General features: G+C 36.1%; 9 protein-coding genes and 2 long non-coding RNA genes across 13 annotated transcripts; 3 read left to right on the top strand and 8 right to left on the bottom strand.

Annotated features, from left to right (window-relative positions):
• Positions 1-5: 5 nt before the first annotated feature.
• On the bottom strand, positions 6-1,816 carry AT2G22080 (uncharacterized protein). Its single transcript, NM_127777.4, has 3 exons — positions 1,576-1,816; positions 1,154-1,294; positions 6-654 (listed from the first exon to the last, which is right to left on the bottom strand). Exons 2-3 carry the CDS (start codon positions 1,280-1,282, stop codon positions 250-252), a joined length of 534 nt encoding a protein of 177 aa, NP_179799.2. The 5' UTR covers positions 1,283-1,294; positions 1,576-1,816; the 3' UTR covers positions 6-249.
• Positions 1,817-1,980: 164 nt separating this feature from the next.
• On the bottom strand, positions 1,981-4,850 carry AT2G22070 (pentatricopeptide (PPR) repeat-containing protein). Its single transcript, NM_127776.3, has one exon. The coding sequence runs from the start codon at positions 4,643-4,645 to the stop codon at positions 2,285-2,287; it is 2,361 nt and encodes a 786-aa protein (NP_179798.1). The 5' UTR covers positions 4,646-4,850; the 3' UTR covers positions 1,981-2,284.
• A 1,251-nt stretch (positions 4,851-6,101) lies between these two features.
• AT2G22060 (galactose oxidase/kelch repeat protein) lies at positions 6,102-7,255 on the bottom strand. Its single transcript, NM_127775.2, has one exon. It carries the CDS (start codon positions 6,629-6,631, stop codon positions 6,191-6,193), a length of 441 nt encoding a protein of 146 aa, NP_179797.1. The 5' UTR covers positions 6,632-7,255; the 3' UTR covers positions 6,102-6,190.
• An 877-nt stretch (positions 7,256-8,132) lies between these two features.
• On the bottom strand, positions 8,133-8,782 carry RALFL15 (RALF-like 15). Its single transcript, NM_001335782.1, has one exon. It carries the CDS (start codon positions 8,667-8,669, stop codon positions 8,430-8,432), a length of 240 nt encoding a protein of 79 aa, NP_001318265.1. The 5' UTR covers positions 8,670-8,782; the 3' UTR covers positions 8,133-8,429.
• Positions 8,783-10,384: 1,602 nt separating this feature from the next.
• Positions 10,385-11,563, bottom strand: AT2G22050 (Galactose oxidase/kelch repeat superfamily protein; the record flags this gene model as incomplete). Of its 2 annotated transcripts, none has more annotated exons than NM_127774.3 (2): positions 10,385-10,714; positions 10,804-11,563. In NM_127774.3, 2 exons carry the CDS (start codon positions 11,561-11,563, stop codon positions 10,695-10,697), a joined length of 780 nt encoding a protein of 259 aa, NP_179796.2. In that variant the 3' UTR covers positions 10,385-10,694. The 2 variants fall into 2 exon arrangements, with proteins under 2 accessions (NP_179796.2, NP_001118358.1); NM_001124886.1 differs by having other exon boundaries at positions 10,385-10,711.
• Positions 11,564-11,986: 423 nt separating this feature from the next.
• Positions 11,987-13,809, top strand: LST8-2 (Transducin/WD40 repeat-like superfamily protein; the record flags this gene model as incomplete). The annotated part of the gene is made up of 10 exons (NM_127773.2): positions 11,987-12,109; positions 12,199-12,303; positions 12,399-12,511; positions 12,599-12,668; positions 12,735-12,812; positions 12,891-13,007; positions 13,101-13,183; positions 13,267-13,349; positions 13,422-13,481; positions 13,562-13,809. The coding sequence occupies 10 exons, from the start codon at positions 11,987-11,989 to the stop codon at positions 13,669-13,671; spliced, it is 942 nt and encodes a 313-aa protein (NP_179795.2). The 3' UTR covers positions 13,672-13,809.
• A 756-nt stretch (positions 13,810-14,565) lies between these two features.
• Positions 14,566-15,717, bottom strand: AT2G22030 (Galactose oxidase/kelch repeat superfamily protein; the record flags this gene model as incomplete). Its single annotated transcript, NM_127772.1, has 1 exon — positions 14,566-15,717. The coding sequence occupies one exon, from the start codon at positions 15,715-15,717 to the stop codon at positions 14,566-14,568; it is 1,152 nt and encodes a 383-aa protein (NP_179794.1).
• A 3,068-nt stretch (positions 15,718-18,785) lies between these two features.
• On the top strand, positions 18,786-25,138 carry RKP (uncharacterized protein). 2 transcript variants are annotated; one of them, NM_001202644.1, is made up of 11 exons: positions 18,786-19,124; positions 19,304-20,903; positions 21,015-21,821; positions 21,934-22,094; positions 22,225-22,363; positions 22,534-22,617; positions 22,727-23,008; positions 23,087-23,218; positions 23,382-23,581; positions 23,666-23,879; positions 23,954-25,138. In NM_001202644.1, the coding sequence occupies exons 2-11, from the start codon at positions 19,419-19,421 to the stop codon at positions 24,299-24,301; spliced, it is 3,852 nt and encodes a 1,283-aa protein (NP_001189573.1). In that variant the 5' UTR covers positions 18,786-19,124; positions 19,304-19,418; the 3' UTR covers positions 24,302-25,138. The 2 variants fall into 2 exon arrangements, with proteins under 2 accessions (NP_001189573.1, NP_850020.1); NM_179689.3 differs by having other exon boundaries at positions 18,799-19,124; positions 23,675-23,879; positions 23,954-24,648.
• AT2G07495 lies at positions 24,161-24,430 on the bottom strand. The gene has a single exon (NR_140221.1). It is a non-coding gene; the product is annotated as an other RNA (long non-coding RNA).
• On the bottom strand, positions 25,044-26,134 carry PROPEP6 (elicitor peptide 6 precursor). Its single transcript, NM_127769.3, has 2 exons — positions 25,624-26,134; positions 25,044-25,343 (listed from the first exon to the last, which is right to left on the bottom strand). Exons 1-2 carry the CDS (start codon positions 25,837-25,839, stop codon positions 25,245-25,247), a joined length of 315 nt encoding a protein of 104 aa, NP_179791.1. The 5' UTR covers positions 25,840-26,134; the 3' UTR covers positions 25,044-25,244.
• On the top strand, positions 25,337-25,645 carry AT2G07485. Its single transcript, NR_140220.1, has one exon. It is a non-coding gene; the product is annotated as an other RNA (long non-coding RNA).
• Positions 26,135-26,254: the final 120 nt, after the last annotated feature.

Here is a 26,254-nt window from a genome sequence, read left to right as displayed (position 1 = left end):
TATAAATTTGATCGCATTTGATGACCTCATAGAGATATGCATATATCATTAATGATGGGCTAAAGAAAAGAAAGCTGGTGCCATTGGATCTGAAAATGTTACACTAAACAAAGTCTTGGTTTATGGAACAACAAAGACACAGTTGAAGCTAAAGCTGATGATGCCTTAAGATTCTCTCCTCTTCAGGTAAAAACCGATAACAAGTTTTGATTTTTGAATCTAAAATGTTAGGAGATCAAAGCGGTTTGTTCACTTCTTCCTCTTCTTTGGTGGCTGAAGCGCTTCCTCATCATCTTCATCTTCTTCCTCTTCCTCCTCCTCTACCTCCGCATCCTCATCGTCGTCTTCTTCACCACCATCATCATTCTCGTCTTCATCCTCCTCCTCATCTTCATCATCGTTCTCATGGTTATCATCATCCTCGTCATCGTTACCATCATCCCCTTCAGGTTCATCATCATTATCTCCAGCTTCACCGTTCAAATCAGGATCACTTACCGGTCCTTTCTTGGTCTCCTTTCCTTCTGCATCATCTGCACTGCCTTCTTCGTCTTCTCCTCCATCATCACCACTATCATCATTGTTTCCATTGCCTTCCACTGCATCAACCACCTCATATCCATTCTCTATAACATCACCCTTCAAGACAGTAACCTGCAGCTTCATATTCATTTTATCACTACCAGAAACAATCTTTTACCAAGTTAACATGATTTTACAAATTGGGCCGACATACTAAATTAGGACATGGGCTTCTTCTAGACATTAAATTTGAAAAACTTGGAAGCATAATATATGGAATATACCTTTTTGATTTTTTTTGGACCTACAATTTATAATTTAGATTTTAAAAATCTATCTTAATATTCCCCATTAAAAGCAACCGTCCTCAACTAATAGCTATTATTATATACATACCCTCACAATATTTAACCAAAACTTTTTAATTTTATATATTTTTCCAACCACCCATTCTGATGAAGTAACGCTTCAAGTCGGTCAAGATTTAGTTTTGTAGCCAAAAAAATTTGTGTGAAACTTTTGTGTAGAAAAAAATCTATTTTTATAAAGTTGTTGTTTTGTGCGACCGCGAATACTTGTAAACGTTTGTTAAGAAGGAAAAAAAAAAAAGTTGAAAATAGAAAAAGCTTGCCTGAGAGAAGAGCTCTAGCAAAGAAGAGAGCATAGTAGCCGTTAAAGCCAAAGCGGCGCAGTTTAGCACTAAAGCGTTACCGAGAACCAGAGACAACCTCATACTCATACCTTGTTCTTTCAACTCCATTCTTTCTTCACTCTGTATTTAACAGTTATGAAAACCGTTAGATCTGCAATAATAATAACTAAAGCAAAATTTTCAGACAACTTTCTTGTCCATTTATCAAATATGGAGCAATCTTCGTTTTGAAGTTATTGACGAGAAAAAAAAAAGACAAAACAGAGCAATCATAGAAAGAATCATGAAAAACAGAGGAAACAACCAAGTTTAGAGGTTGTCCTCTACTTCAATATTTGACAACATACAAAACAATAATCTAAGAAACAAAATAAACAGATACAAGAAGAAGAAGAACGTACCAAAGAAAAGCTCTGTAATTAGCGGAAAAAGGAAGAAAGAAAGAGAAAAGGACTAGAAGAAATGAGCTCTGTTCATTAATGGAAAAAGTGTGAGATTTGTGATCAAAGAAGAGTTGTTCAGAATCTCAGATATAGGAGAAGAGAGAGATGAGAGATGAAAGAGAAGAGTGTGAAGCTGCCCGTAGTTGTTACTACGAATCCTTAGGGCAGTACGGGCAGTGACTCTATGTGATCATCTCTAATTGACCTGCCACGTAAGCTACACAAGTGTGGGCTCTCTCTGTTAAGTCATACATTTTATGCCGACCAAGATCTTTCTTCATCTATGTATTAATGTATGTATGTAGTCAATGGTTAGTAAAAACTAAAAAGAAAAGCTTTTGGTAACAAACAGAACCATATTCTCTTCTTCTTCTCCTTCTTCTTCTATACTTCTTTCTGATTGTTCCAATTCCATTTCCTCTTTATGCTTTTCCCAAAAATATCTCAATCGTTCATTATATCCTTCTCCTTTAGCACTAAAGACTCACATGCCATGTCATCTTATTCTAATGCTCAATAACTATGATGATGATGGAACTTACATACCAATTAAACAATGAAAGAGGAAAACTTTTGTTGGTTTCCCTCCAACGAAGCCATACCTGAATCTGTTCTGTACAATGGCTTGAGTTAGACCTTATGAGAATTCTTTGGATCTTCCTTATTTTCACCAATAATCTCGGCAAGAACAAAACCCATCTTTGAAATGGTGAAATCTTGTTGTATCTCTCACTATGATTTCCCTTCCCACAAGCTTGGAAATGAACTTTATAGCCGTGTGGCAATCATTGCACACTCTGAGATTCTTCATGATCCTCAATGTGGTTTTATCCGGAGTGCTAATTAGTCCAAATGCGATTGCTAGTTTCTCGCTGTGGTGCCTTAGAATCTGTTCTTTAACCTCTTCTTCGAGGTCGTGTAGTACAGAAGCTGTGTCGGGAACATAACCCATTTTCTTGATCTCGTCCCAAATCTTCTTCATGGTCATGTAGATCTCGTTCTTCTCTGGATGAGTCCCGTCTTCCACTCCAAAGACATGGACTTTATGCTTCACTTCAATCCAGCTAAACCCTTGTTCCTTCTTTACTCTTCCATCTTTCATTGATTTTCTTATCTTAGCAGCTTCTTCCCATTTTCCACAAGCTGAGTATAAGTTAGCCAAGGCTGAGTATGCCCCGCTGTTCTCTGGCTCGAGAAGAAGCAATCTCTCTGCTGCAACTTTCCCAAGATCGATGTTCTTGTGAACTCTGCAAGCAGAAAGCAGTGAACCCCATGTCACTACATCAGGCTCAATAGGCATCTTTTCGATGAACTCTTGTGCTTCCTGCAATAAACCAGCACGTCCAAACAGGTCCACCATACAAGCATAGTGGCTAAGGGTAGGTATAATCTTATCAACGTCCTTCATCATATCGAAGTATTGACGACCTTGGTTGACCAAACCGGCATGAGTACAGGCAGAGAAAACACCAACATATGTTATGTGATCAGGTCTTAGTCCTTCCATCAGCATTGTCTCAAAAAGCTCAAGTGCTTCTTCTGCGTGACCGTGCTGTGCCAACGCGATAATCATGGATGTCCACGATACTGTATCCCTCTCACAGCGTATCAAATCAAATGCCCGGCTTGCCGATGTAATGTTACCCGCCTTTGCATACATTGTTATCAATGCATTGCTGACAGAAACTGAATAAATTTCCCCTGACTTTACAGCACTCCCATGGATTTGCTTGCCATGGCTCAATGATGCCAAACTTGAAGCTACACTTAACATTGCTGCAAGAGTGTAACTGTTTGGTCTCTGCCCTCCTCCAACCATTGATCTGAAAAGGTTTATAGCTTCACCATACGAACCGTGTTGCTCATATCCTACAATCATGGCGGTCCATGCGACTACATCACGATCTTTCAACGAAACAAATATATTCTTAGCTTGATTCATATCTCCAAGCTTAATGTACCCATCAAGTAAAGCTGTAAAACCTTCAATCTTGAGATCTTTGGTTCCTCTTTGTTCTATCAGTCTCCGGGCAGTCTCGACCCCTCCACACCTCGAATACATCGAGATCAATGCATTTAACACGATTCCGGAAATATCAAACCCTGTAGTAACAATGTGCGAATGAATCTGCTTCCCAATACAAAGTTTCTCAAGATTGGCACAAGCAGATAACACACTCGCCAGAGTGAATCTATCCGGCGACAACAGAGAATCCCTCAGCATCTTCGAAAAGATATCTAGAGCTCTGAGATCATACCCTCTCTGATTGAAACCAGAAATCATAGAATTCCAAGTGACTATATCTCGCTCAGCCATTTGCTCGAACTGCGCCATAGCAAGATCCATTTGACCGACCTGCATATGTAACGCAATCATAGCATTCCAGCTTGAGATATCTCTAACAACCATTCTATCGAAAACAAATTTTGCCATCATTGGATCACCACATTTTGCATACATATTAAGCAGTGAATTCGACACAGAAACGTTACCGCGAAGACCAAGCTTAACGATGAAAGAATGAACCTTTTTACCTGTTTCCATACACCGCGTTGCAGCCACCGATGCAAGCACATTCGTAAGCGTAAACTGCGTCGGCTCAATCCCTTCCTTGACCATATCCCCCATAACTCTTATAGCCTTATGATATTGACCAATGTTCTTATACCCAACAATCATCGTAGTCCACGAAACCGAATCCCTTTGAGGCAACTGATCAAAGAACTCACAAGTCGAATCCATATCTCCTCGTTTAGAATAAGCCGAAAGAACCGTGTTCCATGAAAAAGCTGTTCTTAGAGGCATTTCGTCGAACAGCTTGCGTGCGTGAAGAGCATAACCAGTTTTTGAGTAGACGTTCATGAGATTATTCATCAGGTAGACGCTGAACATAAGACCCGATTTGATAACACGGCAATGAACCAATTGCGCTGTGAAACGACCATTGGACTTGTTTACAGATTTTTGCAAGAGATTGGTGCAGAGTTCTAACAGAGTAGATAAAGAGAGTGGAACCGGAGCATCCATTGAAACTGTAGATTATAAAAGAGATTTACTTACAAGCTTCAAATGAAAAAACTCTTCGTGAGCTTTCAATTTCGGTGAAAAATCTGTAAAGGTGACAATTTTGCGAAAATAAGAAACGTTAACATGTTGAATTTGGCGGCAGACTGATCAAAAACTCTCTTTCTCTTTCTTTCTTTTTTCTTATTGGTGCAATTTATTGAAAAATTAAACATGAAGGACTAAACTAAATAAAACAAACAACAATCAAAACTCTTAAAAAGTATTGTTATAATTCTTTTGGTTGAACGAAGAAAAGAAGAAAATTTAGGTAAAAATATTTGTGTCCACTCCTAAGGTGAACTTTTGTTGTATTCACTTTTTCTTTTAGTTTAAACCAATTATTATGTCATATCATACAATAATTAAAAAAACAAAATTTGTATATTTTTTAATTTTAATTAAAAGAAATTAATTATATGTACAATTTAGACTTTACAATTAAATAAAATTATATGTCGGTTTTGATTTATAAAAAGTGATTAAGATTTAGACTTATAATTAAACAAAATTATATGTTGGTTTGAATTTACAAATATGGAGTAGAGTTTAGATTTTATAATTAAATAAAATTATATGTCGTTTTGGGTTTATAATAAAAATGGTTAAGATTTAAATTTTACAATTAAATAAAATTATATGTCGGTTTGGATTTATAAAATAGTGATTAGGTTTAGATCTTACAACTAAATGAGATTATGTCGGTTTAGATTTATAAAAGAATAAGATTTAGATTTTACAACTAATTCAATTTATGAGGTTTTAGTGAATTATTTTTTTTATTTAGATAATACTACTAATTGTTTTAACTAGATTATATAGTAAATTTCGATTTGGTCAATTGAAAGGAGAACATAGGATTAATTAATCATTTTGTTAAGGAGTTATGTTCTCAATATATTTTATTTGTTTGTTTAATTTTTAATTTCTATTTAATTATTTGTTGTATGCAATGTTCTAATAAGTGTTCTAGGCGGTTTATATATACTTTTATAATATTTATGCATAATATCATTATTTATAATATCATTATTTATAGTATTATATATTATAAATGCTTTAGGTGTCTAGCGGTTTAGGCGCTAGACATTAAATCTATCGCCCTCTTATCGCTAATGCATTTTTTAAAGCTGATTGTATGACATGACATAATGATTAGGTTAAACTAAAAAGTGTGAATACAAATGTTCAGCCCTAAAGTAAACCCAAGAATTGTTCATTTTCAGCAATGTCATATCTAAGTATATATACAGCAGCATCATTCCATCGACGTTTTTGTTATTAAATGGAGTTTAGGAATAAGACCATTTTAAGCTAAGGAAGATTCCACAACGACAAACAATTTAAGTTAGCATCATCAGAATCCCTAACATCTTAAACCAGAATTCTAATTTCGTTCCATGAATATGATAAAGACATTGCATTGAATAGTTTGTTCAAAAAAAATAAAAATAAAAAGTTATGTTGGGGCAAGAAGAAGGGAACGGCACATAAAATCATATGAGCTAATCAGTGAGAAACAACTAAGCAACGCAGAAAATCAAATGCTTTAACTGTGCCTACAACACCAGACCACTCGACCGTCCCACAAATCACATCCCCAACCCTATCCAACACGATCAATTTAAACATAACCTCATTGTTCTTCTTCGTGTAATCAGACTCATTCACTGACCAAAAAACCGCTAGCTTCCCATTGTATCCCGACATTGCAATGGTATAAGATACGTCTTCTTCAAGTGTCTTCCCATCACGAGTGTTCAATCTTCTCCATGCATTGAGCTTTGTATCAGCCCACATTAATTCACGGTAATTACCCCACCTAAAATAACCATAGAGCACACCGTCTACAACACACAGAGAGCTTATTCTATCACTTTCCATCCACATAGTCCCCTTTAACCTACCTTCTCTCACATTATAGAAATAGCGTCTACTCTCATTATCCATTATAAAAACTTTCTCCTCCAGCGATCGCACTTTCTCCTCCGACGCGAATGTCCATTTTTGCGATTCGGGATCAAACACTTGAATTTGGTTCTCTCCTTGACCTAGTCCCGTCACGTATATCTTCCCTTCGACCAATCAAACAGCTGCTTCACGCGGGAAGGGAACCTTCATGCTTGGTCCATTGGTTAGCTTTCCAGTTCGAGTATCGAGGATCCATAAATCTGAGCAAGGTTTTGCGGATCTGCCAATAATGGAATAGATCTTTGATCCCACCACCACGTTGGTAGAAGATAACATTGAGTGGGAAGAAGGGAATGTAATTAGCGGACTAATTGATACTCAATCGCAGTCTTCTTCTCACTCCGAGAGAGAGTGAACCAGTTAAACTTCATCGTCTCGAGGCAGTAGAGATAGATGGAATTCTTGTGGAAGAGAGATCGCAATCGGTGGAGCTCAGGCGAGCGCACTAGGGACCTGAGCCTTTTGGAGACGCAAGAGATGTTTTGATAATAGCGTCTCGGGACGCGGACTAAGCATTTCAAAACAACATCGTCGGGCAACGAAGAAAGCGATGACATCGTATGGTTATAACATGAGGAGGAACTAAGGCTTATTTCTTCTTGCGGCGCCTCTTCGGAGTTGGAGGCAGTTATATATATAACATGAGGAGGAATTAGGGCATATTTCTACTTTTTGTTTTGTTTTTTTATCATCATGATATTTACAACTTAGACGAACTAAAAATGTGGGAGCTTATTTCCACGTTAATTTGTTAGATATTCGTACCAATTCATAAACAAAAATTGGAATTTTTACGGAAAAAAGGAATATCAATTTTTTTTTTTTGTTAGTATTAAATTCTCCAAAATTGAATATATTATTGGTGTATTTCTAAAGTTCAGTCTCAAATAATTAAGTTATACGATTGTTTGCTTCCTTTTTAGGCCATTTATTCTTATAATTACACTTTAAAATATGTTATCAGTAAATAACATATTAAAACATTTAATGGTTTTGGTTTTTTTGCACAAATTCTAGTAAAATGAATACAATTGATTGATATCATAGTCATAGACAACGTCTATATGCAGCCGTTTCCACAATTTTCAATATGTTTTACTAAGACTTTTTTAATTTTGTATGAGAATCTAGAGCATGATGTTGACATTTCTAAAGAAATGAGAATTGTGTTCATTGAGTTTATTGAAAGAGAAATATAAGATTGAAAATGAGATAGCTCATATGGAGCTTTAATCAAATGAAAATAACAAAGAAAGGAAAACGCTTTACCTTGTCACCGGTAACAAAATGATTTAAGATTGATATTTCATAAGAAGAGAAGGAGGAGAGTTGCTTCCAAATGTGAATCTTCTAACTTGCTAACTTCCAAAGAAGAGATGGAATTCAATGTATATAAGAAAGAGACAAAAGCTCGATATATTGTGTCTCAAATTGGGTATACTGTTTTGAATTCCATCATAGGGATCAATATATAATTATTGTATATTCCCATAGTTCTTGTTATATTATTGTGGCAAGAAGTATGATAATTGCTCAAATGCATATAAGAAAGAGACAATAGCTCGAGATATTGGATATAATATATTTAAATATGATTGATCATAACATAATATAATTACAATCAATTACAAAGCCAAAACAATCTCATTAACAAATGAATATGAGGATGTGAAGTGTGTATACAGATAACGAAGGTATTCCAATGAGAAACATGTTAACACATTCTTAACCAAAGGTGTTGATGCAATATTTTATGCTCTTGGGTGGGTTGGTTGATTCATTTTCTACCTGTATCACGACGGCAACGTTCGATTGTTCCGCATCCTCTCCTGTAAGGATTTGCTACTTGCTTCTTGCAGGTGTTAGGGTGGGCTTTGTCACAATGTATAGCATGATCTCCATGATTCATACCACGATAACTTATGTATCTTGTGGCTTCAACCTTGGTTGCTGCAAGGGCCAAAAATAATATGAGAGCAAGAGATACAATAACCTTGATACTTTTTGACATCCCCATATTATTATTATTTTTTCCAATAAATCAAATAAATAAATTTATAGAAGGAACCCCGATTAGGAATTCAATTTATGGTATTTATATTATTTGATTGTATCGGAATTTGGCTCTGTGGGATTATGAACAAGCGGTAGTTGGTGTTTATATAGTAGAGAAAAATGGATTTCAAACTTGGTTATATTTGGATAATGATTGGTAACCACATAGATTTTAGTAAATGAATTTTTTTTTCAGAGTTCCATAATGGTTATCTCGACGTTAGTTATGGGTTGCTTATTGCTTGAGATAAGGGCTTTCGACAAGTAGAGTTAGATTTGGATTTAAAATTGGTGGTGGGTTGTCTAAGCACAGAGATCAGCAATGCTCATCCTCTGTTCATTCTTGATACGTTTATATCAAGACCTTTTCACTAGAAACTGGTTAGTCTAAATGTCAAATGTCACATGTGTATATGGAAGCTAACCGTTTAGCCAACGAGTTAGCTAACTATGCTTTTCTTTGCCTTTAAGGTTTCATTGTTTTGAGATGTGTCATGAGGAAGTTCATTTGTTTTTGGTTGAAGACGCTAACGGAAGATTGTTCCCTAAAGCAGTTTTGATGTAATTGTTCGTAGTTTTTCTTTAATAAAATCGGGTTGACAATTTCACCCCTCAGCCTACCAAAAACAATCTTGACGTTAGTTATTACACTAACTATATTTGAATTTTGAACAAAGATATTTGTCTATGCAAAATATAAAATTAAAGAAAAACAAAACGACCATTATCGCAAAGTGTTTCACACAAAAGAAATGTGGTTGCAGATACGCACAGCAAAGTCACTAATAGAGAACTACAACGGAATCTGGTTCAAGTACTCGACTCCGAAGTATTCACTCATCGTATGGCTAGTTCGGAAAAACAGAGTAGCTACGGGTGACAAGCTGATCAAATGGAACCCGCAAACTATTTTACACTGCATTCTCTGTTAACACATTTTGGAGACAAGGGATCATTTGTTTTTTATGTGTCCCTATTTACTACTCATGTATTTTTAACCTTATTTATTTTTAATTTGCTAAATAAATTATTTAATGGATCGTCATAACCGATTCATAATCTAATTCCTACACCGTCTATAAGAGATAACTTGATTTAGTATAGTCGAATGTAGGTGGGATATGTCGCAGAGGTAAACCAACCACTTGACTACAAACACTTCCCATACCTTCACAATATTAGACCTGAAATCTTCAAAATAGAATCCCTACCATCTTAAACCGAAATTCTAATTTTGTTCAATGATATAGACATTACATGGAATAAGTTACGTTGTGGCATGGAGAAGAGTATGTAACACATAAAAGCATATGAGCTGATCAATGAGAAATAACTAAACAATGCATAAAAGTAAATGCTTCTTGAATACATTTTATATTGACCAGTTCGTCTATAAGCTTACACTTGTGATCATAATGCCCATAATCAAAAATTGATTCATCTTTGCACGTTTTTCTAAACATTTTCAGATGGGAATTCTGAATAATCAATCAACTCGGTGCCGATTCAATTGGATGCACAAGCGACAAACAACTGATTAAACAGCTAAAAGGGTTATTGTCCAAGTCATTTCCAATGTATATATATGGTAATTTATCAAAGAACATTGCTATGTATATGGATTTTGTTTGCTTAGCTAACTGCAGAATACATATAGTTTAATTTTTAGATTCCTCTTTTGATAGTGATGACATGAGTTAAACAAATTTGGTTAAACTATTTTGTTAAACCAGTTTTCTGATGGTGCAACAAAACACTATCAATCAGAAACAACTAAACAATTATGAAACTCACAATGAATATTTGTCATTGTGGCCACAATACCAGACCACTCGATCGTCCCGCGAATCCCTTCTCCATCTTCGTTTGATCAATCTCACTCCACAAAATCGCTAGCTTTCCATCGTACTCCGCCATCACAGAGACATCAAACTTGACATTAAGTGTCTTCAAACCAACCACTTTAACCCATACCTTGCGCTTTACGTCAAAACCCATCAACCCCTGCTGAAAATAACAAGCATAGAGCACATCATTAACAACACACATACACCATACGATATCACTTGGGATTGTCAATGTCTCCTTTCTTTTACCTTCTCTCGGATCATACACACCGATTCTCCCAACTTCCACAGTGTAAACCTTCCAATCCAGCGACACCGCACTTAACCGAGTCATCAATCCGCGCTGCGTTTTCTCCTCAGGATCTTTCGTAGTTTTCCAACTCCGCGACTTCGGATCATAAACTTCTACTTGTATCTTGTCTTCACAACCTCCTATCACGTATATCTTTCCATTGATTACTCCCACGGATGCTTCATCCGTGCGAGCAACCTTCATGCTTGGTCCTTGTCTAAACATTCCAGTTCGAGTATCAAGAATCCAGAGTTCCGACATCGGTTCGAAGGATCCACCTACGAAGTAGATTTCTGACCCAACCGCGGAAGAGTTGTACATAGAATGATGAGAAGGGAACGGAATCGGAATCTTGACCAATTTATACCTAAACGTCTTCATAGCCGTCTTCATCGTCTTCTTCTTAAGAGTGAACCAACGGTAGATCGTATCTGGTGGAACATTGATTATGTTTTGGCTGAAGGAGACGTAGACAGAATTCTTTGGGAGGAGAGTTCGCAAACGGGAGAGCTCAGGTGACCGAACAAGGGACCTTAGGGTTTTGGAGACTCGACAGAGGTTTAGGTAATAGCTTCTTGGGACACGTTGCAAGCAGTCCAAAACGATTTCGTCGGGCAATGAAGTAAACGATGGCAAGGACGGATCGTTATCTTCTAGCGGTGGCTTAACTGATTTGGAGGAAGATTGTTTCTTAAACTTCTTCGAAGAAGGAGACATATCGTTTTGGCTTCAGATTTTATTATTAGGAGAACCAAACATATTAACATAAGAATACTAAGAGTTTTTATTTATATAGGATTATAATTTAGAATATTGACTTGGATTTAGATAAACTGATACTTTTTTTTGTTTTGCCTTTTTTTGTCCTTTTCTCAGCAATTTAAAATTTCTTTTTTTTTCCTTTTCACTTTTTTAGGAAAAATATCTTAAATACGAAGGAATAAAAAATATATATATATAAAATTGAAGCATATTTAAGATAATTAATATATTTGACCAAAAAAGGGAAAGATAATGAATAGTGTATTTTAATATAATAAAGGTTTGTTTTTGGTCTGAAATTCAGCATAAATCCCCAAATTGTCAGAAAAAAAAAAAAAAACGTTTGCGAAACCCTAGTCTTCTTCTGTTGAAGAAATAATGTTTGAAAACAAACCGGATGATAGTCCCGTGTATCTCGCAACAGCAAGCCATGATCAAACCATCCGATTATGGCAAGCCCGAACCGGTCGCTGTTACTTTTCCTTTCGCTATCCTGATTTGGTGTGTGTTTTCTCAACACTAAAATCTCTGTGACATATGCATTTTTTAATTTTTTGACATTTCATCTGAAACTTTTGTATTATATTCAGCATGTGAATAGGCTTGAGCTAACCCCTGAAAAGGGTAAACTAGTAGCAGCTTGCAATCCTCACATACGACTCTTTGATCTCAGATCCTACAACCCTCATATACCTGTAAATATCCTTCTTTTTGATGTGGTTTTTGTTTGTTTATCTTTCCTTTTGATTGAATATATGAATGATCTTGATGGAGTCTTTGTGCACATTAGGTGAGGAATTTTGTATCACACACCAAAAATGTTATGGCGGTAGGATTCCAATATACTGGACACATGATGTATTCAGGGTCAGAAGATGGCTCTGTTAAGATCTGGGACTTGAGGTATATAGCACATTCATGTTTTTTTTTTCTCTCTTCTATATATAGCTCAATGCTCATTTTGATTTGACCCGTGAACCGAAAATGCAGGGTTCGAGAATGCCAAAGGGAGTTTAGAAGTGTTTCACCAGTTAACACAGTTGTTTTACACCCAAATCAGGTACATATCTTAGTGTTGTTTTGTAGCAATCGGCTTAGTTGTCTTACTTGTTATCCTTTTTTATAGACTGAATTGATATCTGGAGACCAAAACGGTAATATACGTGTATGGGATCTCAGAGCAGATTTGTGTAGCTGTGAACTGGTACATTTCTTTATCCTAGTTACATTTTCTAAGAATCTGTAGATATATAATATTACTTTGGTGTATAACTATATATAGGTACCAGAAGTCGGTACACCTATACGGTCTTTAACGGTTATGTGGGATGGGACAATGGTGGTTGCTGCTAACGACCGTGGAACATGTTATGTATGGCGCTCCTTGTGTGAAAGACAAGTACTGTTCTAATCATAAGAAAAACTTTCTTTCTTCCATTATGCTGAAATAATTGTTCATGTCATTTAAAAATTTGATTGTGTTTTTTGCTAGACGATGACCGAGTTTGAGCCCCTTCATAAGCTACAAGCTCATAATAGCCACATCCTTAAATGTCTCCTTTCTCCTGGAAACAAGTAATTATGTGTTTCTTCTTCTTTCTCTTGCAACCTGTTTTCTTTGTCTTCTTTCTTTTTGTAAGGTCTTATATATTTGTTAGCAGATATCTAGCGACCGCATCATCTGATAAAACAGTCAAAATATGGAACCTTGATGGTTTCAAACTTGAGAAAGTTTTAACAGGTATATGGTCTCTCCGTGTTTCTGAAAGGGGTATGTGTTCTCTTTTACACTCTCATCAATATCATTTAACAGGTCATGAAAGATGGGTATGGGACTGTGACTTCTCAATGGATGGAGAATATCTTGTAACAGGTACTACTTAATCTCTTTACACTGGAAAACTTGTGTGAGACAAAAGAGTATTTAAACTGGTTTTCACTTTGTACTATTAGCATCATCGGACACCACGGCTAGATTGTGGTCGATGCGAGCGGGAAAAGAAGAGATGGTGTACCAAGCTCATCGCAAAGCTACTGTGTGTTGTACACTACTGCGTGATTAAATCCTGTAAAATTATCAAAAAGGATAAATTATGATTGTGTTGTTTGTGTTTTAGACAAATCTTGTACATTTCGATTGGATTTTTCTTCCTAATTACTCCTCTGATATTTTCTTGATCAGACGTTAATTCTCTCCCCAAACCCCTAATCATGGCCGAGGGACTCGTATTAAAAGCTAAACTCCACTTGTTGTGGGCAAGTCTTGGAGTAAGTATATATCAATAATTCAATATCATTGAGCCAACCTACTCACACGGATATTCCCGTGACATGTGGTGTAAAACTAGCTTGCCAAATCTATTCTAATCCTACTCTAAGTCGACAAGTCATGAACCACGTAAAGTTGGATACGAATTTAGATGACATATACTGAAATGCCCAAAATCGCATAGAAACTTGTATATCTAGATTTCAGATACAACAGTCGATCATCTAGAGTAGACAATTCTATTGTTGAATTGTCATACATCAACTTTTTAGCTAAGTAAGACGCTATATTAATAAAATTGTCATACAAAAAGTAAGAAAACGTTTCACAACATCATTACTATCATAAGCATCTCTTTTATAGTTTTGATCAGAAATGCTACTACAAGAAAAACTGTTTAAACATCTAGACAACGCCAAATGTCATGGTAAATAGGATTATATATTTTATAACCTTCAGTTACTTTTTGTAAGTTTAAAAGCTTGTTTTGTTTTTCAAATACACGTTTTTGGTATATAGGTACCTATTTATCGTAAGTGCTATATTAAAAATGAAAAGCAACCAAAGATGCAAATCATGTTTAATCTGTGATGCTCACAATTCTGCTCAGCCAATGCAACATATTAGTAATATGGTAATTCACAAAGTAAGAAAACGTCATCACACCATTACCATCATAAACTAAGTTTTAATAAGAAACACCTAGACAACGCCAAATTTCATAGTCATGAGGAACAAATCCAACGAGATCAGACCACTCGACCGTTCCATGGATTTCTACTCCACTCCTCTCCAACACGATCATCTCACACCAAATCCTCTTCTCGGTTCTTCCACTAATAATTTCTCTCGTGTTATTTCCCCACAGAAACCCAAGTTTCCCATTGCAATCCACCATCCCAACCATGTCAATTGATTTATAATCAAGCTTATTCAAACCTTTAACCTCTCTCCATACCTTATCTTTAGGGTCATACCACATTACCCCAAGATTAATGTAATAAACATAGATCACACTGTTTACCACACACACTCCACCTCTCCTCCATGCCTTTCCATCTGCCATCAAAAAAGTCTCACATTTTCCATCTTTCGTATCGTAGATTATGTGACTCCCATCTTTATAACTCATACAATAAACCTTCCCTTCCAATGCTACAGCTTCAGTCACAATTGCTCCATATCGCATTAACCCTTTTCCGTATCGGACTTCCCCATCTGAACTTAAAGGTCCAACTTCCCAAGTTTGTGAATTCGGGTCGAAAACCTCCACTTGGATTTGGTCTTCGCGGCACCCTCCCATTACGTATAGTTTCCCATTTACTACTGCCACGCCCGGTAACATGCGAGCCTCCTTCATGCTAGGACCCACACACAACTCGCCGGACCAGGAATCAAAGATCAATAGGCCCGGCAAACATTTGTACATGCATCCTCCAACGAAGTAGATCTTTGAACCTATGGAGACGGAGGGACAATACAACATATAGTAAGAAAAAACCTGAAATGAGTTAAGAACACTTGTTTTCTTCTCGTTTGGATTCAAAGTAAACCAATCAAGTCTCCTGCCCAAAAAAGGCTTAGTATCGGAAAAGCAAACATAAACGACGGGATCATCTTTGCCTATTAAGGATCGCATATGTGCAAGCTCAGGAGAACGCACAAGGGATTGGAAGCTTTTGGAAACACAAGAGAGGTTTGGGTAGTAGCGTCTGGAGACACGAGCTAAGCAGTTCAAAACTACATCATAAGGTAATGACGAAAACAACAAAGAAGATTGGTCCGCGGCAATATCGTATGGTCTAGGGTTTCGGTTGATTAAGTTTATAGCTCGTCTCATGAGTTGACTTTGGAGTAAACCTGTTATGAGTCCTTTTACTAATGAGAATAACGATGACGACGAAACTCTATGAATATTCTCGTGCCGTGGCTCGTTGGTGGTGGAGGCTGCTGGAGAAGACATATCGTACGATGGAGGAGGAGAAAAGAAAAAGATGAAGGAGCCCTACTTAATAAGTATGTTGGATTTGAAAGCTAATGAAAGTCTCCGTTGAGGAGATCATTCTCTATTGATTTCAATATAAAGGCATTACAGTTCCCCATATCTAGTGATATCTACGATCGTCCTATATACAAGGAGAATATACTTTAAGAATCATAAACAAACTTATATCGAATATGCTATCTTCTAATAGGATTATATCTGAAAAGAATATAAACAAATTAACCTATATATAAGCACAACATAATACCAAATCCCCTAGGCCTAGAACCTATTAGTTATTTAAAAAATGAAAAATAAAAAGTCATCAATTTTGACTAAAACGAAAATTGAACTATGATATCAAGACCTCATGCATAAAATAATATCAATATTGACATTATCAACAAAAATGTGGGACAAAATATCAAATATGAAATATCGATCGACACCAAAAGATGATATTTGGGTGAAACTTCCCTTATCTAAACTTAAAAATCTTCCCTTATACATCAACCAGACTCTGAAACTCAAAAGCATTAAATGCCATGACCAGTTTACTTACCTTAAGGAAAGTTGTCTCAGATCACTCATGGCGGCTTGTTCCTTGTGTTGTCTATACGTTTTAGATCATAGACAAGAGATGCATTGAGGCCTAATGATGATGATGGTTGTAATACATTTTGAGTCATGATTCACAATTTGACATCATCAAGACACAAGTTAATGAATGTTGTGTGTTCGATTCTTGAACTCTTGATTTATCCACTAGCTAATGCTGCGGTTCTGCCTAATCGATTGGAGAATTTGTATTTGTTTATCACATTTGTTTGATAACATATTGGTTCATTGTCTCACTCGGTGGTTAGCAAACACTTGAAAGTGGATTATGTTCCAAGCTTTTATGTATCTCCAGTCTCAGTTGGATGTTTTGTTAATAAATAAAATATGGCTCTTGCACAATGGGCATGAAACAATCTAGTACTTTACTTGGACTTCAACTGTCGTTACTTATGCTTTGCTTTCCCATAGAAAAATACAGCATATATATATAGTAGAAGCCAAAACAGAGCATAAAGATCACCATTTAAACAAAGCATATTAATGATAATATGATGATTAAACATATAAAGTATCAAACATCATAACATCATCATTAGCATCAACGTATCTCTTTTCATCTACTTAACTAACGCTACATTGAACACCAAATCTCTTTGTTTTCTTCCCACTAAAACAATGAAAATAGTACCAAACATTGAAAATCATCTACTCAAATTAAGAGGCAAATCATATCACTAGCTTTTAATCAAAAGTAAAAGCATAATCTTACCATTATCATTATCATCATGATTATATTCCATACATATTTTTGTTAATCACTACACCAAAACTATGCATTTTAGTATAGTTAGAACAGGGAAATCGTCCATAGAGCTGAGGTTTGGCACATTTGAAAATCTTTATGTTTTGTAGCATTTTTACTAAGTTTTGCTACATTGAATGACAAGTTCAACCAAAAATATTTACCAAAAAAAAAAAAACAAGTTGCTGTTCAACCAAATTCCCAAAAGTAAAAGTGGCAACGGTTGCAAAATTATTCCATCACACGGAAACGCAGCGTTTTAATATTTCCCTTGAAGACAATATAATGCCGTCTTAAGTCACTATCTGAATAACAGAGACATCAGCCAGTGAAGTGGCTGTTGATCAACGTGGAACACGTGCACGATACTTCTTTTATTAGTCATTAGCCGACAGTGGTCTCATAGCTTTCCACGTGGTGTGTTTAGAGATCGAGTTGATATTTTCAATTATTTATACTCTCAGGTCGTTGACAAGGTCGTGTGTCTATCGGAAGTTTGCAAAAGCTCCGGTGACTTGTCAACAACTGCTCCGTCACGTTCCGTCGATTTCAATCGTCTTTACATCCACTTGAATAGTTTTCGTGCATACATTATAGTAACACTCTTCTTTAATTTGCATAATGTATTAAGAATATACGAATGGCTTTTGACAATTGATTTACAAATAAAGTTTTCTAATTAAGTCAACTCCAGATTATTATTAGTTCTTGTCAACGAATGATACCAGTATTATAATTGTTTGTGAAACCCGTTATGATTATAGAATCTACAAATAGGAAACTTACATCTAAATTTTTCTTTACCAAGGAAACCTGATAACTAGATTCATATTTTTTTTTTTGTCATAAGATATTATTAAGGACTTAAAAAAAATAATTCCGAGAGAAATTATTTACAAAAGTGATATATAACTTAAATTTACATTTCTTTTTAGATTAATCATAATTATATCATATTTTAGATCCACTTAAATAAAATACAGTAAATACGCTATTCGACAACTGTAATCACATTCGAAAATTTCACGGGTAGTCGAAACCAAATCATCTTTGATAATAAACAATAATATTTTTTTTTTTTAAACTAAAAATAATAACTATTTAAAAGCGATAAACAAAACTAATTTTTTTTAACAATGTTTTTAGCAAAAATTTTACACGAAAATCTCATAATACTAACACTAAAATGAAAAAAAAAAGAATATTCAAACAATACCATATTATTTTTGTGATTTTTTCTTTAGTTAGTGGTGATACTAACATTCTTTTAACTTTACCTTTAAATTGCTAAGTTTTACAGCACCTTTTTTTTTGTTATTTTTGATTAATCCAAATAACAGGAAATATCTTCAGTAAAACAAATCTCATAATGTTAACACTAAAAAAGAAAACAGAAGGAGAAAAATTAAAAAGCGTTGTTTACTTTTTGTAATTTTGTAATTTGATTTAAGAACACGTTAACATCTACTACGCCACGTGTCAAAATAAACGTAAGACCGTCCGCATCGTAAACTTTCCTCCTTCTCCTTCTATAAAAGTTACCAGACCAGACCGTCGATATAATACGTCATCAGCCACGTCATCGACACCGACACGTGTCGGTAAAAAACCCACACGCCACATGATCCATTGGCTCGTTCGGTGTTAGCCACCGGTCTTCTGATTCCTCTCTCTCTCTTTCTTCAATTCTTCTTCTCTGTTCCCCCAAAAATATTGGGCGCAAAATCTCTCTCTCTCTCTCTCTTCGAGGAAGAAGAAGAAAAAAAAAGAAGCGAAAAGTCTTCTCCTGTTTAATTTATTTGAAAAACCCTAGCACAAGTCCGCCGTCTTTGGTTTGAAGAATCTGGGTATTGATTGATTTTGGCTTCTGGGTTAATCGCTTTTCATGTCAATTTCTCCGGTGAGTTTCGAATTTTCCGTTCTGATTTTGGTGTTTTTTTCTTTCTAATTGATTGAAATTGAATAGCTTTCTCTTTTTGTTAATCCCTGTTCATCACATAAATTTGAAAGCTTTTTGATTCAAGTATTGATTTTTGGAAACTTATGCTACTTTTTTTTTTGTTCTTCTTCTCTTCACAGCTTTTCTGAATCATTTTCGAATTGTCTCTGATGAGGTCTCGTTGAATAGATACAGACTTTGGTTCTCTTGTAATTGGTTGTGTTGAAAGCGCGTTTGGTTCACAATCAATGCCATATGGCTGAAGACAGCCTACGGGTTGGTATGATTTCATCTGGTTTGGCTGTTTTACTGAATGGTGAAGATGCTAAAGAAAATTCCTCGAAAGCTCGTATTGTTCCACATTTTGATTATTCTGGTCACCGGCCTTTAGAACGGACTATCGAATTCATATTTGGTTTAGCAGAAAAGTCGGTTGGTCCATTGGATGGTCAAGTAGACAGTAGCTTGATTAGAGCTGTGATTAAGAATCAGTTCTCGAAGCTTCATGGTGATTTGGATGTTTCAGTTAGTCAGAGAGAAGGAATCAGTGTAGTTCATCATGGTGTTGGACCTCCTATTGTTGGCCTTGAAGAGTTTAGCATATGTGGTGATATCAGGATTGTGAAGCCACCTCTTGTATTGGAGAGCTTAGCACTTTTCAGTAGCGCCAGGGCTAATGCTTGTATTTGGAAAGGAAAATGGATGTATGAAGTCGCTTTAGAGACCTCGGGAATTCAACAACTTGGATGGGCAACACTTGCTTGCCCTTTCACTGACCAGAAAGGTGTGGGTGATGCTGATGATTCATATGCTTTTGATGGTCGAAGGGTAAGCAAATGGAACAAGGAAGCTGAACCTTATGGTCAATCATGGGTTGCTGGGGATGTCATCGGTTGCTGCATAGATTTGAACTGTGATGAGATTTACTTCTACAGGAATGGTGTCTCCCTCGGGGCTGCATTTACTGGTATTAGAAAACTTGGACCTGGATTTGGGTATTACCCTGCTATATCTCTCTCCCAAGGTGAGAGATGCGAGTTAAATTTCGGCGCTTACCCGTTTAAGTACCCTGTTGACGGTTTCCAACCTCTTCAAGAAGCTCCAACTCGATTTTCATTTGCAACAGAGCTACTACGATGCTTCTCAAGACTGCTGGATAGGCCAGACCGCTCATTGGCTGATACATTAAGTCGACTGAGGAGATTTGCCTCAGTCGAAGAACTCTTTTGCCCTGTTTCGTCTGCCATATGTGATGAGTTCTTTTATATACTTGAGCAAGACCCTTTGTTGGCGGAGTACTTAGGACGGGGTGCATTTCTGTCATTCCTCTTGGAGACTTTCAGAACTCAAGCACCGCATGATTCGTCAAGTTTAGACAAAGTTCTTGATGTGTTTCTTGAGTTCCCACAATCTCATTTGATCTTTGAGCATGTAGTAAACGCTCTGGCTTGTGGCTGCAAAACAGCGACACTGATTTTAACCGAGTGTCCATACTCCGGACCTTATCCCTATCTGGCGCTGGCTTGTCATTTGTTTAAACGGGAAGAATTGATGGTACAATGGTGGAGATCTTTGCATTTCGAGTTTTTGTTTGAAGGTTTCTTGTCATGCAGGAGTTCCAACAAGCATGACTTACAGCACTTAATGCCTGTTGTTTGGTGGCCTGGATCCTCTGAAGATATATCCTACGAGAGTAGCATGGGATTTACGATCTCCGCTCTCTCTGAAGCCATTAACAAGGTATGATAGGTTATTTCTGACTTATTTTATTTTTCTATAAATAACCGCTGGCATAAGTCTCCTCTGGAATCTGAGGAACATAATTAAGTAATTCTTTCTCTTGGAATTCAGATTGAGGAGAAGCAGAGGAACCTCTGTCTCTTGGTCATACAATTCATACCACCTGTATCACCTCCCCAGCTTCCTGGTTCAGCTTTCAGGGGATTCCTACAGAACCTTTTATTGAAGAACAGAGGCGCAGATAGGACTCTGGCCCCTTCTGGAGTTACACGCAATTCGGTTCTTGTCTCTTTGTTCTCAGTTATACTCCACTTCTTGTCAGAAGGTTTTGCAATGCTGAAGAGTAGTGAAGCCGTCCATCACAATGTTGGTTTTCTTCACAGAGGTGGTCAGCAGAAGTTTCCATTGAGTTTGTTTCTTAAAAATGATCCACATCGCGCTGATATTACTAGGCTTGGCGGGCTATTTAGTCATATATCGAAGTCCTACCCCACAGATGATCAAGAAGAAGAAATAATGCGGTGGGAAGAAGGTTGTATGGATGATGAACAGAATAGAGTAACTCACGCGACTGAGCAAAAGCCATGCTGTTGCTTAGCTTATGATACCGATCTTACTAAATCCTTGAAGGATCGAGGAAAAAATACTGCTCAAAGTTCTCGTGGTCGATGCAGTTCCATTCCTGAGAGATCCTCTCATGTTGCTGCAGAATGTAGTGCTGGAAGTTTCAGTGAAGAAATAGACGACAAACCTAGCACAAGTAATCAGTCTGACCCTGACTTTGGTTATCGTCCAGTAAGATTTATGCGGACTGCACTTCAAGAGAGTAGAATCTCATCTGCTATACTAAGCGAAGAAGAACTATTGGATGCTCTATTGCTATTATACCATATTGCTGTTGCTCCAAATTTTAAGCAGGTAATTTTAATTATTCCCGTCTTAATTAGATTTTGTTGTATTTTTTGTACGATACATACCACAACCTGAATAAGCTTGAGAGGCTGATAGGTTCTCTTTCTGCTTTTCTTAGGCATCATATTACATGTCTCACCAATCGCAATCAATATCACTTCTTGAAGAAACTGATAAACAGATAAGAGAACGGGCTTCTTGTGACCAAATAAAGCGCTTGAAGGAAGCTCGCAACAACTACAAAGAAGACGTGATGGACTGTGTTAGACATTCCGCATGGTAAGTTTCACTTAACTCATGGATTGCGTTAACTCCAGAAGGAGGGTGTAGTGAAGAGGTTTCAGTTATGATTCATGTGAGGCAACATTACAATCTATATTTTTGCCCTCATTCTGAATCATTTTGTCAGGTTCCGCATCTCATTGTTCTCTCGATGGAAGCAAAGGGGAATGTATGCATTGTGCATGTGGGTTGTACAGCTACTTCTGGTTCTCAGCAAAATGGATTCTGTGTTTGTTTATATTCCAGAGTTCTACCTTGAATCTTTGGTAAACAGCTTTTGCACATTTCTGGTACTTCTTGATATAAATGTCAAATGAACATGTTTCAGTTTCTCTTTGATCAAAGTTAGTAGATCTTCCAACAACTTATTCTGTTGCGTTTTCTCTGTTTCTCAATGAAATCCCTAAGTTTACAATCTCTTTGATTATTTCCTCAGGTAGACTGTTTCCATGTGCTTCGCAAGAGCGATCCTCCGTTTGTCCCATCAACAACATTCATCAAACAAGGACTTTCATCATTTGTATGCCTAAACTCTTATCACACAATCTTTTTTGTCTGTTATTTTTCCTCATGGCTGACTGTTAGTTGATTAGCTCTAACATGGTCATTGCAAATTCTTGGGTTTCCAGATCACTTTCGTAGTTACACACTTCAACGATTCAAGGATATCGAATACAGATCTTAAAGATCTACTTCTCCAGTCAATATCCGTCCTGGTACAGTACAAAGAGTACTTGGAAGCTTTCGAGAACAATGAGGCAGCTACTCGACACATGCCTGCAGCACTACTGGCAGCGTTTGACAACAGATCTTGGATCCCTGTCACAAATATATTTCTTCGTCTTTGCAAAGGTTCTGGGTTTAGTTCTTTAAAGAACGGAGAGTCTTCGTTTTCGTCTACTGTTTTCCAGGTTGGTTAGATTGATTTGACTTTGTTCCTATCTGATCCTCAGTCTACATATTGGATTTTGATTTTCTTTTTCGTCTAGGCGCTTCTACGAGATGCTTGTATCAATGATGGTGAATTACTTTCTACTTTTCTTAACCGTCTATTCAACACACTGAGCTGGACCATCACTGAATTTTCTGTCTCGGTGCGAGAAATGCAAGAAAAGTATCAGGTCAGATTATAAGCTTGGATCATTTTCATCGATTAAGTTTTCGTAGTAATTGAATAGTTTTCCCTGAATGATTGTGGTTCTTATTCTGCATTTCCCTTACAAGTTTTTGTAGTACTCTATTTGCTTCTTTGTCCGGTTTTTGATTCGTCTTGTCTTTATGCAGGTAATGGAGTTTCAGCAAAGGAAATGTTGTGTGATATTTGAGCTTTCAAGCAATCTCGCAAGGGTCTTAGAATTCTGCACTTACGCAATGCCACAAGCATTTCTTGCTGGGACTGACACGAATCTTCGTAGGCTCACTGAGTTGATTCTTTTCATCTTGAATCACATGACCTCAGCAGTAGATGACGAGTTCTTTGATCTGTAAGTTCAAAAATATCCCAAATAGCTCTAACTTTGTTGGAAATCGCTAATTTTTAATTGATATTGTTTTCTTCTTGTTTTGAGATCTGTCAGGTCACTTAGACGGCAGGGACAACCTTCAGAGAAAGTTAGCCGAGGGATCTTATTAGCTCCTTTGGTTGGTATAATCTTGAATCTCTTGGAGGCTAGTGAAGACTCAAAACCAAAGCAACAACATGATGTAATTGGTCTTTTCGCAAGCATGGACTGTCCCGATACAGTCTATTACGGGTTTCAGTATCTCTTGGAATATAATTGGGTACGTAAGCTCTTAAATCTAGTTTCTGCTCGTTTGCTTCTCCTACTGACACAGCTTTTCAAAAACATTTTCAGGACGGTTGTGTAAGCGGGGATGATGCCTATGTAAAGAAACTTGGACAGCTTGAGAACTTCTTGAGCCATCTCATAAACCGGGCTTCATCGCAAGAACCCGAAAGAAAAGAAGAGTCATTCAACAAAGACACGACAGATATAGAAGACAACACTTGCTGTATCTGCTACGCGGGGGAGGCTAATGCAATGATTGCTCCGTGTTCACATCGATCATGTTATGGCTGCATAACTAGACATCTTCTCAACTGTCAGAGATGTTTTTTCTGCAATGCTACGGTGATAGATGTTATAAGAGATAAAGAAGAAGAAGAAGAAGAAGACGATGATGGTCACAAAAGAAGCACATGAAGCTCGGGTTAGTTGCGGTTACAGGTTGTTGATGTAGTAGACACAGAAGGAAAGATCTTTAGGATGGGAGCAAAGGAAGAAGGATTATATAGATTTATAGGATAAATAAGAAAAAACACAAACAAACAAAGGTCTGTGATAATTTTGTAGACCTGGTCTTGTGATCTCTAGGCCTCTCTTTTTTCTTGTATATATGAGAATGAAATGGAAATTATTTAAAGGCTCTCTGTTTCGCTTGGGTTCTTACTTTTCTCAACAGTGTGTTTTGGAATTACAGCGGATTTGGTGGGTTAAACCAGTAAATCGGTTACCCGGTTCGTAATTAGGTTCACTTACACTTGTTTTTTTGTTCACTTAATACTCTCAAAATCCAAATTTATAGGATCTCATTAAACTAAAAAAATCTGATAAAATTTTGGTTCAATAAGTTTTATTTGTTGTATTTTATTTAATTTTCTCAAATTTCTTTGCATAATGTATGTTTATGTAGTTTATTTTGATTGATTGTATTCTGCAATATTTTTTCTATTGGTTCAACTCTTTTAACTTTATATTACATACTAATGTTTTCCTATATAGATATAACAAAACATTTATCATTTTTTTTTTAATTTCCCAGTGTTAAACTAAAAAATCTTACACTCAAGTTAGATAAGAGCAACAGAAGAATATCGATATAAACGATGAATATAATTTTCTCACGTAAAAATACCAAAAAAAAAAAAAAGTCTCACGTATTTTAAGAAGGTAAACATGAAAACTATTTTACAAAAGAGTCTTACCAATTTTGTCTTATTTCAGATAAATTAAGAAGAAAAAAAAAGCAAACCGCTCACATAACCAAAAAAATGGTAAAAAAAAATAAAGATCATAAGTGAATTTTAAACAACAAGAAGATCCACACGGAGAGACACAAGCTTGTCTTCAGGAGTGTTAATCAGAATCAATTGTTTTGACCAGGTCGTCCTGAGCTATAAGGTGGTGGTCTTGGTCTCCTTCTTAACACTGCTGTTATCCTCGCCATAAATCCTGTTTCTTCAACCTATATAATGAAACATAAATACGATGTTTAATTTATTGCAAATTTCATGACTTCTAACATTAAGTCCAATATAAGTAGTATAACCTTTTTAGTTTAAGTGTGTTTGACCAACAAAAGAAGAAAGATCAAATTTTCAATTAGGGTTTAACTAATTCCTAGCTTCCTAAATTAACTTCTTTTTTCTCCACGTTTAATTCCTAAACTATGTACTTCTGATGCATCTTTGATTATATAATTATTATAAGAACAGATTGTAGTACATAGAGATTAGAGAGCTTACAGTTTCAGTTCCTGAATCTTCTTCTTCTACTAAGGATGGTGATGATGATGATGAAGATGGTGGTATTGATGATGACTCAAGACCAAGACACTTCAATATGGCTTGAACAAATTTGTTACAAACAGAACATGGAGAGTTGAGAAGAGAGTAGTAGTAATCTTCTTTTTCTTCATCTTCTCTTCTACTTCTTCTCTCTTCTTCTCCATTAACTTCCATGTTTTTTGTTTTCTTTCTCTTCTTAATTCTTCTTCTTCTTCTTCTTCTGCTCAATGCATTAAGTGTTGTGTCTAGTTTGACCTCACCTGCTTCTCTGCGTTCTTACACACACACCCTACCTTGCATTAAATACCCTTTTATAAAGAAAATTAAAAAACAAAATGTATTCAAATTTTTTTAACTAAGACTAAAACAACTAGGGTGCCAAATCAATTAATTAATTAAATCTCGTGAACAATCAAAATAGGTAGATAAAAATATTGATGCCGTTCATTGTAATCTGAACCATTTGCAGATGAAACAAAAAGAAAAGAAAAAAAAAACTATAACAAAATAACTTCTTTTATAAACAGTTAATTTAATTATATATTTGGGTGAAAAAATTTAAAGATCAAACGAAATTTTGTTTCCTATT

The sequence above is a fragment of the Arabidopsis thaliana genome, chromosome 2 (assembly GCF_000001735.4).
Source record: "Arabidopsis thaliana chromosome 2, partial sequence".
Taxonomy (NCBI): Eukaryota; Viridiplantae; Streptophyta; class Magnoliopsida; order Brassicales; family Brassicaceae; genus Arabidopsis; species Arabidopsis thaliana.
Note: the sequence above shows the minus strand (reverse complement) of the source record. Positions and strands in the feature narration are given on the sequence as shown.

What these genes read in the sequence shown, in the direction of transcription:
- AT2G22070 (NM_127776.3), bottom strand. Translation starts at nt 4,645, where the DNA reads ATGGATGCTCCGGTTCCACTCTCTTTATCTACTCTGTTAGAACTCTGC.
- PROPEP6 (NM_127769.3), bottom strand. Translation starts at nt 25,839, where the DNA reads ATGGAAGTTAATGGAGAAGAAGAGAGAAGAAGTAGAAGAGAAGATGAA. An exon ending in AAGATTCAGGAACTGAAACT is followed by an intron (nt 25,344 to 25,623) that starts GTAAGCTCTCTA and finishes TTCATTATATAG; the next exon opens with GTTGAAGAAACAGGATTTAT.
- RALFL15 (NM_001335782.1), bottom strand. Translation starts at nt 8,669, where the DNA reads ATGGGGATGTCAAAAAGTATCAAGGTTATTGTATCTCTTGCTCTCATA.
- RKP (NM_001202644.1), top strand. Translation starts at nt 19,419, where the DNA reads ATGGCTGAAGACAGCCTACGGGTTGGTATGATTTCATCTGGTTTGGCT. An exon ending in TTGCTCCAAATTTTAAGCAG is followed by an intron (nt 21,822 to 21,933) that starts GTAATTTTAATT and finishes TGCTTTTCTTAG; the next exon opens with GCATCATATTACATGTCTCA. An exon ending in ATCTCTTGGAATATAATTGG is followed by an intron (nt 23,880 to 23,953) that starts GTACGTAAGCTC and finishes AAACATTTTCAG; the next exon opens with GACGGTTGTGTAAGCGGGGA.
- AT2G22080 (NM_127777.4), bottom strand. Translation starts at nt 1,282, where the DNA reads ATGGAGTTGAAAGAACAAGGTATGAGTATGAGGTTGTCTCTGGTTCTC. An exon ending in TGCTAGAGCTCTTCTCTCAG is followed by an intron (nt 655 to 1,153) that starts GCAAGCTTTTTC and finishes ATGAAGCTGCAG; the next exon opens with GTTACTGTCTTGAAGGGTGA.
- AT2G22060 (NM_127775.2), bottom strand. Translation starts at nt 6,631, where the DNA reads ATGGATAATGAGAGTAGACGCTATTTCTATAATGTGAGAGAAGGTAGG.